This window comes from Rosa rugosa, chromosome 6 (genome assembly GCF_958449725.1).
Source record: "Rosa rugosa chromosome 6, drRosRugo1.1, whole genome shotgun sequence".
Classification (NCBI taxonomy): Eukaryota; Viridiplantae; Streptophyta; class Magnoliopsida; order Rosales; family Rosaceae; genus Rosa; species Rosa rugosa.
The window spans coordinates 7,250,890-7,264,173 of NC_084825.1; the positions used below are offsets into that span (position 1 = coordinate 7,250,890).

Genomic DNA, 13,284 nt, shown 5'->3' on the forward strand with positions numbered 1-13,284 from the left:
TTGTTATTGGGGGCAATAATATGTTCATTGGGGGGCAATAATATGATTATTGGGCATTATTAGGGGCAATAAAATCAGACGCCGGAATCCGGTCACCAGTCCGGTAGTCGGATTCCTGTCACTGGACGCCGGACTCCGGTCACCGGTCGCCGAACTCCGATCACCGGTCGCCAGAGTCCGTTGCCGGCCATTGGTCACCGGAGCACAGCAAGGTGGAGGATGACTTCTCTCTCTAAGTGAGAAAGAAGGAGATGGGAAAAAAGTCCCAAAAATAAATAAAAAGAATTAATTGGGTATTAGGGAAATAATCTCTTAGAGTGTTTTGGGTAAATGGGGTTAAAAAACTGTTAGTGGAGCAAGTGGGCAATTTTTAAGCTGAAATTGGGTAAATGATCATTACCCCTTTTAACAATATCTTGGAATGGATTCATCACTCTTTTAATATTTCAAAGAATCTTTCTTGCATTGAGAAGCTTTAATTGTTTGTTGGAAAATCTGGGAGTCCAGAAATCACTTAATTTGTCCTGAACATTGGAAATAGTATTTCTATATTTGAATTCTCAAATCTAAGTCGTGCTAAAGATGAAATATTATAATATTGTCAATCAAATACTTTTTTTTTTTTGAACCAAATCAATCATTTCATTTAACTCAAGCCAGAATGGCACGGATACATACCTTCCCTTGCCATCTCTAGACAAGTTTAGGACGTGGTATGATAGCACCACCCATTAGACAACCAGTGCTCACTTATTCAAAGCAAGCCTATAACTATGAAAACTAGAGCATAGTAGATAGGCAAATCCCAACAAAAGAAACACTATCGTAATTAGACAAAAACTAAAAACATTAGGGTTGGGCCAAAGGCCTAAACCCTAGCCCAACATAGCAATGGACTAGGGCAGAACCCCAGCCCACCATAGCAGCCCAAAAAGGACAGCCCCATGAAAAAGGCTCAAAACTCGGGTCCGACAAAGATTGGTTTGGCCCAAGCCCAAACTTCATCTTCCTCAGCCGACTGGCCGTGCGTACAACTCCGGCATAGTTCCAGTGGTCTCCTCCGCTGCACCCCAACGTGATCCCAACGACCCACGCCTCTACAACCCTCGCCGCCACGCCCTGAGTCGCAAAAGCCCCACACCGAGCTACGCTGCCACAGAAACCACTGCACCACGTCGTGCTCCCCGATCCAGGAACCTCCACCGCCGCCCAGTCACCTTCGACTCGCCGGATATGAAAATCCCTCGATGAGGTGCCCCACCCATATGTACACACAAACCACCGGCCTGAGGCTCCGTCGTTCGGACTCGCCGCCAAGCCATCCAGGCCCAAATCCCGAGCCAAAACCTTCTCCAAGAACCTCCCAGGCATATTTAGAATCCCCGTCCGGCAGCAGCCCTCACCGGCGAGGCGAACCACTGCCGACAAAGAGCGCCACCGGACGAGAACAAGTTTGCAACCCTAGACGCCGACCAGTCTGGGTTTTGCGGAGCACACTCCCCTCTTTTTTTTAAACGTGAAACTAACTATATTACATATTTTGTCGATCAAATACTTGTGATAATATATGTCACACAAATTGGTGTTCTTTCTTAAATGATACGCCACAACCCACCAACCACCACAAAAGGCTCCATTCCCAAAGCTGATTTCCCAACCTTGGACTCACCTCTATTATTGAGAGCCGGACTTTGTTTTTATTATCTTTTCCTTTTAATTTATTTATTTATTTTCGTTTTTTTTTTTTTTGATGTGAGTATAATTATTTTAGTTAGATAAGCCAAGCTGTGGTTATTTCAGTTTTTTTAGTTAATCATGCCAGACTCTGTTTGTCGTATTTCAGTTTAGAGGCTTCTTTTCTGTAACTAAAAAAGTGTGCATGATTTCATTTTACCAATAAAAAAAACAACCAACTAGTTAAAAATGTTATTGAATGAAAAATCATACACATAAATCTTAATTAAAGAGAATTTGTCAAAACCCAGATGCAGATTCTTCTTCTCATCATTTCTATCTTCTTTCCCTGAATCTCTATCTTGTTTTTTACCCAAATTCTATCAGATAACATCATAATATATCCTCATTCTTGCCTTACCCACAATTCTTGCAAGATCCTACCTTTGACCTTCAATATTGTCAACCTTGATTCTCAATCTGCAAGAACCCATTTTGTTTCCTTTTCTGGGTAATGATCAATTTCAACAATGTATCAAAAGATTTGATCTTTTTGTCTCTGTACCCAATTGTCTGAATTGTATGCTTGTCGTTTGATGCAGAGAAGCAACTGAGAAGGAGCCCTTTTGATTCAGATACAAACCCATCTTCAATACAAAAACAAGGGTGGATGGCACCCTAATGTCATTTATCCTATATTTCCATCTGTAAGATCCCATTTGAATTTGTATTGTTCTATATGTCATGATTGTCCTGTTACATTTGCTCTTCTTAAAGTTTTGACAATTGAATGCAGAGAAGTTGCTGAGAAAATGGCTATTCTCATAAGGTAGCACCTGTTTCATGATTTGGTCTGAATCATTGGTGGATGAAGATGGCTGCCCATCAAGAAAATTCTGGCAATGTTTCCGGTATAACTATATTTTTTCGTAGGATTTGAAATCCTGTGCTTCATTTTCCATAATACTGCTTCGAGTCAGAATTGTATAAAATGATTTATACAGAAAAGCCTCAAACTTGATGAGGGTATATGGATTTGATATTGTAAAAGAAGCAAAGATTTTCGGTGGGAGAGGACAATTCTCTTCAAATGAAAATATGCTCTTGGTCCGCTTTTTTTTTACAGGAACTTGTGAATGGGATATATGATTTTATAACCTCAACATCTGTATGCTTCTCTATGGTTTATAACTGCTTATTGTGAACTTTTATTATTGGGGTGCTTTCCTGATCTTAAGTTTAGTTTCCTACGTTAGAAAGTTTCACGTAGTTTCATTGCACTGTGTTGCACAAATTGAATCTGTATTGGCATGTTGGAACTAATTGAATAGGTTGCCTTTGCAGGACAAGGTTCTTGCCTATATGATCTCTTATGTTCAGATGCACCCAATTGGAGAACCCAAAGTGATCGACGGCAATTATCTGGTAAACTATGTTATGTAGCCTTGTTATATAAAAAGGTGTCTTTAATATCTGTTTGTGTTCTGGTTTTGCAAGCTTTAGCCCTTGGTCGGAGATAACATAGTTAGTTATATCTCACAAATCTTGAGTTAAGAGTGCAGTATACCATTTGAAATAAACGAAGCTTTAAATGACCATACATCAGTTATTAATATAGAATAGGAGCCATTCCAAGCATTATTTCAAATCTGATGGTTGATTAACTAGTTATCAGCAGAAAATGATGTACAGGTAGCTCACGTAAGATCCAATACCTGAATTATATGTCTTGTTGTTTTATGTCCATCTTCATGGATACCAAACAAAAGACAATATGAACAGAAAATGTATGAAGTTCACATTGGAGACTAACTGTGTCATAAGTGTAACTGGGAATATGCAAGATGTTTTCAGCCTTTATAAGACTTGAGGCAGCATTTATAAATAGATCAGAATTCATGTACCATTTGAATTAAAACCTAAACAATGAGCTCTGTACATGAAAGCAGTCCAGTCTATCTAATATACAATTGTTTTTTAATTTTGATTTGATCTTGTTAGTCTTAGATCTCTGTCACATTATAATAAGAGCATTTGTATCTTTTTCAATTCTTATACTTCATTGAACAGGTCCACAAGAAAGGCTGGAGTTTTTGCTGCATCAATCTGTCAACAAGTCCTGTGCTGATTGTGGATCTCCAGATCCAAAATGGGTGTAAGTGTGGCTATGTCTTTTCTGTCTACTGTCAACATACTTTATTTTTACAAGCTTCTTTTTCTTCGTAGTAATTCTACTTTTGATTTTAAGTATATATCAAAATATCTACATTTAATAAGATGTCTATATCACAATGTGGATGTTGGAAATTGACAAGGGTTCACTATCTGGTGGGCCCTATACAATGAATTGAAGGAAAATGCATGATGAGTGATGAAATGTATTGGTAGTGAATGGTTCTTAATGTGAAGTAGTGTTGATTGATCTATACATATTGAAGTATTGGTAATTGTGGTATTTGCTGTTCAACCTTATTTGATAAGCATCCGTATTATTAATTTTTATTATTATTTATTTTATTTTTTCACAATTGTTCCTTTCCGATTCTGTACTGCCTCTACCATAACCTATATCATTTTTGTTTCCAATTTCAAAGTCTTTACTTCTCTATCTAGCTAACCAATTCAAGTGCTAATGGATGGGAAAAGTCCTTATCAAGAATAGGAATTGGTATCCAAATACGTGATTGTGTTCGTATAAGCCTTTTCTTTTTTAGGTCTAGGTACTAATGATCATGGTGCACATGATTATGTAAATGACTATCCTATTAAGAACCACTGTTTTTGCTCCATTGCCGGATCATAAACCTGCAACATTTTTATTGCTCTATGGGAAAAATTCTTGGAGCTGACGAGTTCTTAGAATGTAAACAGTTGCCTACTTGGAAAACATATTGATTTGTTTTTGACATTGACCATTACTCCTATCTATGTTTTCCTTTCATTGTCATTCCTCACCACTACATACCCTCATTGTGTGTCATTGTTGGACACCCACCCAACAGAATACCACAGAAAATGAGACATCACTTTAAACAACATAAATATTATTTTTCAAATTCGCAGACTTTGTGGCGGGATATATACTTAACATGATCCTGTTTCCCCTGTTTCCCTTGGCTACTTATAGAACTCAGCTCTACACAACTTATTGTTTGGGGACATAGAACTAGTTATCATGCAGAACTGCAATAATTTCGAAAGATATTCGTTCAGGAGGATGATTGTAGCGGTTAGTTTAGCTGTCCATTGAGAACAAATATCTTTTGAAAAAGATTAGCTTATATGTCATATTCATGCAGATTTGTCTGTCAGTTTTTTTTTTTTTTTGGAAGGACTACTCTCCTTCCCTACCCCCTCTATATTTCTTTTGATTTAATCATTTGTAACATTGGTGCATTTGGTAAATGAAATATCCTCTTGTTCAAAAATAAACTTTTTTGTTGAGTACTTCCTAGATTGCTTTACTGTATGATTATGATATGATTTATTTGATTACTTGCATTGTGTTTTGACTGTACGAATTGGTGTATATCAGATCTTTAAACTTTGGAGTATTTATTTGCATCAAGTGTTCTGGTGTACATAGAAGCCTTGGAGTGCATATTTCAAAGGTATGGCTCTGATCTATGATCCTCTATACTAACAGATTATGCAACCTTGTTCTGGCTTTACCAAAATATTTTATGACCTGAAAGTTTGAGTATAGGAGAAACAAGTGTTGTGTAAAGATCAGAGTGTAGGACGCAGGTTGGCGCCTGCCACAAAGTTTTTGCAAAATCAGTGTATCTCTCATACCAATTTGTCACACCTCGATTATTGGCATATATATATATATGTATATATAAATTTTTTCTTTTTCTTTTTCGAGGTGCTACTCATACTCTAATTATGGAAATAAACGGTAGGGAAACCTATCTTAGCGATAAAAGAACACATCATATGTCTCTTAAACTTTTCCACCTTCTCAAACCTTATTCTTGAGTTTACTTTACTAATTCTCTGATGGCATTCTAATTTGATTGGAAAACATGGTAGGTTGTTTCAGTGAAGCTAGATGAATGGACAGATGAACAAGTTGATGGCCTGGCAAGTATGGGTGGAAATATTACTGTAAACAAGAAGTATGAAGCTTGCATGCCACAAAATGTTCGAAAACCAAAACCAGATTCTTCTATAGAGGAGCGTTTTTATTTTATTAGGTAATGCAAATACTGTACTTTCTGTGGCTTTGTATGAGAGTTTATATTCTAAATAGTAAATTTACTTCTTGACTACTCAGGAGAAAATATGAGCTGCAAGACTTTTTAAACACAGCTGATCAGATTCAGATGTCCTGTCCTTTCCCGCCTTCTCACCAGAGACATTCTTCTACCAATTCTTCAAGCATTACTTATAGCCAAGACAAGAAACAATGTGAGAAGCAAAATACTAAAAATCGTATCGGGCAGGCATTTCGTAACAGCTGGGGAAGAAAAGACTCTGAACACAAGTCCGCAAAGAAGGGCAGCTCAATGTCCATGGTAATGACTTTTCTTTTGAATAATGCTATTTTTTGTCACAACAATTTTGAGGCCTCTTCTCTATGTGGAGTGATTTGCTAAGTACCATAAGCTGCAAGGATATTTTATATTTTCTGAAATTAGATGCTTAAAGGATTTTTTTTATTTTTTTTAACTTACATGTAGGAAAGGCAAGTTTTCTTTTTGTGTAAATTACATTTCACATTGGCACATGGCTTTGTCATTCACAACTTTTTAAGTACTTGTCTTTAATCGTGTTGAACTCTTGTATGTACCAATGATATTCTAAAATTGGAAGATAAAAGCTTTTAGATAGACATCATGCATGTGTCAACTTTTCTGATGTTCAGAATATATTATTGTTGTTCAAAATGTGATTGTGATAGAAAACTGTAAACGAGAGAGCTTTGATTACTCAAACACATATGCATTCACAATCAACTGGATTGAATCTTACTGCTTCAAGTGTATATTATAGGCAGGTATGGTTGAATTTGTTGGATTAATTAAAGTGAACGTGGTCAGAGGAACAAACCTAGTTGTCCGGGATGTGGTGACAAGTGATCCCTATGTTATCCTTGCATTGGGTCACCAAGTAAGTTTCTTCTGCTTATAGCCATTATAGATGAGATGGATTCAACTTTTTCAGGCTCACAATGAAACTCTTCCACAATGTTTATTGCAGTCAGTGAAGACACGTGTAATAAAGAACAACCTGAATCCAGTGTGGAATGAAAGCCTGATGCTGTCGATTCCTGAACAGATTCCTCCTCTAAAAGTAGTAAGTTATTTTCATTGAAACTTGGATCCTATGTGGAAAACTTATGACTACACCCAATGAACCAATTTTTTACCAATTCAAAGTATGAACTGCAAATTCATCTGTTGCCTGTTGAGATTACTAGTTTGTGCAAGACTGATCAGAGTTAGTTTATGAAGTTTAAATGCTAATGATGTGCTCTCTCGCTCTCTGCTGTTTTTTTTTTCTTTTCTGGAAAGAACTGATGCTTTTGATGGCGTTTCATGCACCATCAGGACTAAAAGACTAACTTTAGTAGTGTAGTCTAGTACCCAAATCAAGGAAGTTTTTAAACAGAACAACCTTTTGGTGTTACAGTCAACGGATTTGAAATTAGAAAGCAAATCCAGTGGAATTGTGTCATGATTCATGAACAGTGAATGTATAGATCCGTCCTTTCATTGAGCACTGCTTGATGTCAAAGGAAGTTTAAGTTTCAAGAATCATAGTTTCTTTTCTGGGACTGTTGTAAAATTGAATTGCCACACTGCTGGGAATTTCCTCCCCTTTCATAGGAAAGAAATTGTAAGCATTTGCAAAGGTTAAACTTTAGCAAGAAACATAATTATTTGTGGATTTGATTTATCCTTAGTTATGTACAGTGTAGGAATCATTCTCCAGCTATTAATAATGATGTTTGCATGCTTTGCATCTTGGTCTTCAATATGTTTGCTAAACATAATATTTGGATGGTTACATTCAGCTGGTGTATGACAAGGATACATTCACAACTGATGATTATATGGGTGAGGCTGAGATTGACATTCAGCCTCTGGTCACCGCTGCTGTAGCCTTTGAGAAGTCTTCACTCAATGAGTCAATGCAGCTGGGAAAGTGGGTAGCCAGCAAAGATAACACCCTAGTAAAAGATGGTGTCATCAACCTAATAGATGGGAAAGTAAGACAGCACATCGCTCTTAGGCTGCAGAATGTTGAGAGAGGTGTATTAGAGATTGAGTTGGAATGTGTTCCTCTTACTCAATAGCCAGCATAGATAGTTATGGTAATGAAACACAAGTGTAAAATGTTGATGTTGCCACTCTCCTTGATAGATATATATGTTGTATCATAGAAAATCATCATATCCATAGTTTTGTTAAAGGAGTCTTGGTTGTATATTTCTGTAGTCTTTGTTTTTCTTTCTCCTGTAAAAAAGAATTTTAGGATTATCACTACATGATATTCAGATGGATTTGCATTCTCATCTTCCTTATCTCTTACTTATTTCAAAGCACCGTCCAATTTGGATGAATTGAAAATTCGCCGCCGGACATTTACGGACTTGAGACATGTAAACGAAGTTTGGTGTCTTATTTCTCTTAGTTTTTTTACTCCTCAGCACGAGCTGACTACTTTGGATGGCAGCATTAGTGCAAGAGTGTTTCAATTCATACCTCCTTTTTTGGTACTTGGACCTCCTTACTTTTTTGAAATTTTTAAATTTCAAATTTATCCCCGCAAGAAAAAAAAAAAAAGAAAAAGGAAACACGCCATCCCAGCAAGATGTCGTCTCCACTTACCATATCATATGACTACCATGAGTTCAAGTTCTTCGTGGCCTCACTTAAATGGTTGAGTCATAATGATTATATGTATGTATCATGATTCATGAGGTAGTTAATTCATAAGCAGTGAATCACTTTAAAAAGCAGACTGTAAGGCTGTGGTTCTATTGCTATTTGGGTTTATAGAAATTGAGTTCGAATAGTGTTTAGTTGTTGGGTTATGACAACCTTATTATACTAATTGACATCATGAGGGCTGTGGTCGCTAATACCCTCTTTATACTTCACCTAGATCACGTCACCACTCCTCAAATCGATCAGGATATTAGAAGAGAAAAATATAGTAGGAGCAAAGCAATATATATTTTTGAAGGGATAGGTGATGAGCATCGTCAAAATTTGTTAGGTTGCGATAGTTGGTAGCCGTCACAGGAGAAAGTGGCGTTATTGGAGGAGACAGTGTTGTTGGAGATATGTGGGGGGTAAGGAGGTGCAGAGAGAAAAATAGAATAGAATCCAAGTTAGAAGTTCAGTAGTGCTATATATATCTTGGTATTTATCTATGTACGGATAAATTTGGAATTTAAAAGTTTCAAAAAAGTAAAGAGTTCCAAATACTTAAAAAGGAGGTATGAATAGAATTTACATTGAAAAATAACATTTTCAATAAGAAACTGTTACAAGGAAAAGCCCAGAGGAGGAAAGTCAGGAAACCATTGGAGAAAAGCATTATTAGCAATAGGAGGCAGGGAAACAAGACAGCAATGATAAGAGGAAAAGCTATAGGAACCATTCGCTTCAAACAACACAGTAATATAAAAAAAAGAAAAACTTTAAAGAAGGGTTTATACTTTGATATTAGGACATCTCTAAACAGATTAGCTATTTTAACAAAAAGTTAAAATTTGACTAATTTGAATTTGAGATAGTTTAGTAATCCAACAGAATATCTATATGAAAGTCAAATTTGACTTTTACTAAAATCTCTAGATAAATTTGGCTAGAGATGAGAGAGAATAACAAAAGTCTAAACACTCCAAGTTCAATTTTTTTGGTAACACTGCTGGAGCAAAAGCTAGAAATTTACTAACTATATTTAACTTTTAGATAGTTTAGCTAAAAAAATAGTTTTTACTGTTGGACATGCTAAGCAAATCATTGTGGGAAACCTTAAACCCTACCATAGTTGCAGGTCAAATCCATCACTTTAACACATTTTACGGCTCCTTATTTTCTATAGTGCCATTTTCTAGCTGAGTCAATTGACTTGTGTCATGTCGGTGAGCCGGTTGGTTAGCACTATAATTGTGGATGTCATAAGTTTAAATATCACCAATACGTTTCTGGGATGAGAATATAAAAAAAAAAAAGGGGAAAAAAAAAGTCTATCAAATCTTTTAGTAGTCACAAAGGAAATGACTTGTGTCGTATGAACTTTCAAAGTTCTAGGGTTTAGAGAGTTGGGAGTTGGGACTATCCATTAACTTAAGAACGTTCTCAAGCCTATCCAAATTTCATGAAGGGTTGAAGCATTGAAGGTAAGCATTCTTGAAAGCATCTTATATGGTTTTTCAGCTGAGTTTATTCAAGTTTGGAATTGTACATATTGAAGGAACTTGAGTTTCTTGGAACAAGATCGATTAGAGTTGTAGTTATGGACTCGTCCGCTTAAATTCTAATTGGATTAGGTTTCAAGAATGGTTTTCTTATAGGTCGGTTGGATTTAGTTTTCTGTTCTCTCTTATCATAAGGTGAGAGCTTTTTGCTTTGGATTAAGGATAGGTAATTTTCTTTTGTTTTGAATGCTCAGATTTCGAGTCGAAATAGAGAAATATTGTTGCAGTTCTGAAGGTCATTAGGTTTATGAAAAGTCATTAGGTCTTTCTGTTTTAATATCTCAGAAGCGTAGTTGAATTCCTTCTACATAATTCATGTGAGATTCATTTCTTAAGCACTTCAAATCAGGTTTATATTTGAAAGGTTTAGAGTAAGTGATATCTTGTTAGCATTGAGATTGAATGTATACTACTATCTTGTTATACTTCATCACAATCAGAATGCTTCCAGGGTTGGCTTTATTACTTCAGACACTAGACAAGTTTCAATACATGCAATAATACTACTATCTTGTTATGCTTCATCACAATCAGAATGCTTCCAGGGTTGGCTTTATTACTTCATACACTAGACAAGTTTCAATACATGCAGTAGATTAATGAAACCGTGATGATGCTGCTGCTGATAAGCTTTGCACTAGAACTGGACTTTTAACCTTATGAGTTTCATCGGACCAAACCAAGGACGAAGACATATGTGATCCATCTGGCAACCCTCTTCCAACAATGGTCAAATCAAAAGTCTTCTCCTCGTTTACGGACTTGAAGCAAAGAACTTGAGGATCCACTTTGATGTCAACTTGAGAGTTTGGCATGATTTCGGCCTTGTAGGTGGAATTTGCAAGGCCAACATTTGTAACTCTTCTACGTATTTTCACCGTAAAACGTGTCATTGGTGTAACAATAGCTGATATTGAAGGGTAGTTGAGATCCTTTGCCGATCCTTGTTCAGAAGCTGTAGGACAAGTGCTGTTATCTCCTGATATAAGTCTGACTCTCGCCTCGTCCATATCCAAGCAGAGTAACTTAATGTAATCCTCTGCAGAAGCATCATACACAAGCCCTGGGTCAATAGCTTTTAGAGGATTGATATGACCGGATCCATACGCAAATTCACCGGGGGATGAGCTGTTGGATGTATCATTCATAGGCCAAGCTGTAGTCATAATAGCAGATTTAATGGCTGCTGGAGACCAATCAGGGTGGAACTCTTTAACATATGCAGCTACACCAGTGGCGTGGGGGCAAGACATGGAGGTTCCGGATAGTATATTATACTTGACTCGTCTTGTGTCTCTAGAGCCACTTGTGACAGGAACATCACTCGGATATGCAGCTATAATGGTCACTCCCGGGCCAGTTACATCTGGCTTAATAATTTCAGGTAAAATTTGATTAGGTCCGCGCGAAGAGAAAGAAACAACTTCAGGTGCAGCTGGATCTTTTATGTTTTCACTCTTTGATATGCTTGCTTGAGGATCTTTTGTCGAGTTCATGTAAGATATGGCCACATTATAGTCTTCGGATCTCAAACCCACAGCAGGCATTGGGACAAGAGAAGCATCATCAGGTATGGGATTGTAGAAAATTGTGCCTTGTGCACCAGCTCGATCAGCCTCATAAAGTCCGGCGGGCTGATCACATAGCACGATCTTGTTCTGAACTGAATTACTGTCTAAGCAACCAACTGCACAACTCCTAGCATAGTATTCGGGGCATTTACTTGAAGCATCTTTTCCATATATCAATGGAAAACTACCTTTCAATATGAAAGAGTTCACTGAAGCCCCTACTAGTGTCCTACTTCCAAGAACGGCCTTGTCAATGATCCGACGATCTTTGCTACTTGCTGCAACTGCAAGCATCCACGGCGCTACACTTGTTACAGTACCAGCTCCAGGACCACTGTTGCCTGCAGAGTTTGATGTCAATATCCCTCTCGTCATTGCATGATAAGAACCAATTGCTATAGGATCATTATCAAAAGGAAGGGGACTTGCACTTCCAAGTGAGACTGACACAATGTCAACTCCATCAGCAATTGCATCGTCAAAAGCAGCCAATATAGCCTCTGAAGAGCACCCTGTAGCCCCACAGACTTTATACGCAGCAATTCTCGCTGAGGGAACCCCTCCTCTAGCTGTACCTGGTTCTAATCCGTAAAAGCTTACATCCCTTACCTCATTCCCTGCTGCTGTTGAGGCAGTGTGGGTTCCATGGCCGTCTTCATCCCTTGCAGACTTTGCTGGTTCGTAAAAACGAGCTCCAATTATCTTGTTGTTGCAACTGAAATTTTCGCCACCTTCACAAACACCTTTCCACTTCATAGGAGCAGCACCAAAACCTTCATCTCTAAAGCTCTCCGAATCAGGGTCAATTCCAGTGTCAATCACAGCAACAATAACATTACTCTCAGCAGTGACTTTTCGAGGACTTGACAGCTTGAGACCCATAAAGTCCCATGACCTCGTTGTTTGAAGTTGGAAGTTTCTGCTAGGAAAGACAGAGATCACCTCCTCCATGTTAGCAATCTTTTCTTTTTCATGATCACTGAGCTTTGCAGCAAATCCATTGAAGCTCCTTTGGTAACTTCTTATCAAGCAACTTTCAGCAGAACTGCCATCAACAACTCTTTGTACTATATCGAGGTGATGAGACCTTGGCGAGTACTCCTCATCATCAGGAAGTGACCCCAGATACACTATATGAACCTTTCTATCTTCATGATCAATGGCGTTGCACAATAAGCTCATAGTAAGTATGAGAGTAGAGAAAGCATAAGAGAATAGGAATGCTCCATGCTTAGCCATTGTTCTCTCCTCAATATTCTAGCTTGTGAATCATTACTTATACTGTAAGTGGATTAAGAATCGAATTTTGTTTGCTAAATTTCAATGCATCTTTGCAGCACAGATGATTTGATTTCTGAACAACATTTCCCATTGCAAATAGATGCTTGCACGTTCCAAATAGAATTAAGTCTCTGGCTTTATTATTGTAAAAGATTTTGCACATGGTTTGATTACAAATCCAAGTTAAGGCTTGCAGTAATGGCAATTGGCAAATCCATTGCATTACATTTCATTCCTTAAAGGATGGGAAAAGTCCAATTCCTTTCAAGAAAATGTTACAGATTTTATGTATACTTGGCTTAGTTGCAATAAAAAGGC

General features: G+C 37.4%; 2 protein-coding genes across 5 annotated transcripts; one reads left to right on the top strand and one right to left on the bottom strand.

The window, feature by feature from the left end:
* The first annotated feature begins 1,742 nt into the window (after positions 1–1,742).
* On the top strand, positions 1,743–8,197 carry LOC133717714 (probable ADP-ribosylation factor GTPase-activating protein AGD11). 4 transcript variants are annotated; one of them, XM_062144428.1, is made up of 11 exons: positions 1,743–2,185; positions 2,277–2,381; positions 2,471–2,585; positions 3,006–3,099; positions 3,745–3,829; positions 5,210–5,285; positions 5,710–5,873; positions 5,954–6,194; positions 6,673–6,789; positions 6,880–6,975; positions 7,697–8,197. In XM_062144428.1, exons 3-11 carry the CDS (start codon positions 2,577–2,579, stop codon positions 7,976–7,978), a joined length of 1,164 nt encoding a protein of 387 aa, XP_062000412.1. In that variant the 5' UTR covers positions 1,743–2,185; positions 2,277–2,381; positions 2,471–2,576; the 3' UTR covers positions 7,979–8,197. The 4 variants fall into 4 exon arrangements, with proteins under 4 accessions (XP_062000412.1, XP_062000413.1, XP_062000411.1 ...); XM_062144429.1 differs by having other exon boundaries at positions 2,476–2,585; XM_062144427.1 differs by having other exon boundaries at positions 1,746–2,185; positions 2,476–2,585; positions 3,019–3,099.
* Positions 8,198–10,550: 2,353 nt separating this feature from the next.
* On the bottom strand, positions 10,551–13,071 carry LOC133717123 (subtilisin-like protease SBT4.4). Its single transcript, XM_062143778.1, has one exon. The coding sequence runs from the start codon at positions 12,922–12,924 to the stop codon at positions 10,711–10,713; it is 2,214 nt and encodes a 737-aa protein (XP_061999762.1). The 5' UTR covers positions 12,925–13,071; the 3' UTR covers positions 10,551–10,710.
* Between the last annotated feature and the right edge of the window lie 213 nt (positions 13,072–13,284).

What these genes read in the sequence shown, in the direction of transcription:
- LOC133717123 (XM_062143778.1), bottom strand. Translation starts at nt 12,924, where the DNA reads ATGGCTAAGCATGGAGCATTCCTATTCTCTTATGCTTTCTCTACTCTC.
- LOC133717714 (XM_062144427.1), top strand. Translation starts at nt 2,543, where the DNA reads ATGAAGATGGCTGCCCATCAAGAAAATTCTGGCAATGTTTCCG. An exon ending in TCTCCAGATCCAAAATGGGT is followed by an intron (nt 3,830 to 5,209) that starts GTAAGTGTGGCT and finishes GGTGTATATCAG; the next exon opens with ATCTTTAAACTTTGGAGTAT. An exon ending in TTGGAGTGCATATTTCAAAG is followed by an intron (nt 5,286 to 5,709) that starts GTATGGCTCTGA and finishes AAAACATGGTAG; the next exon opens with GTTGTTTCAGTGAAGCTAGA.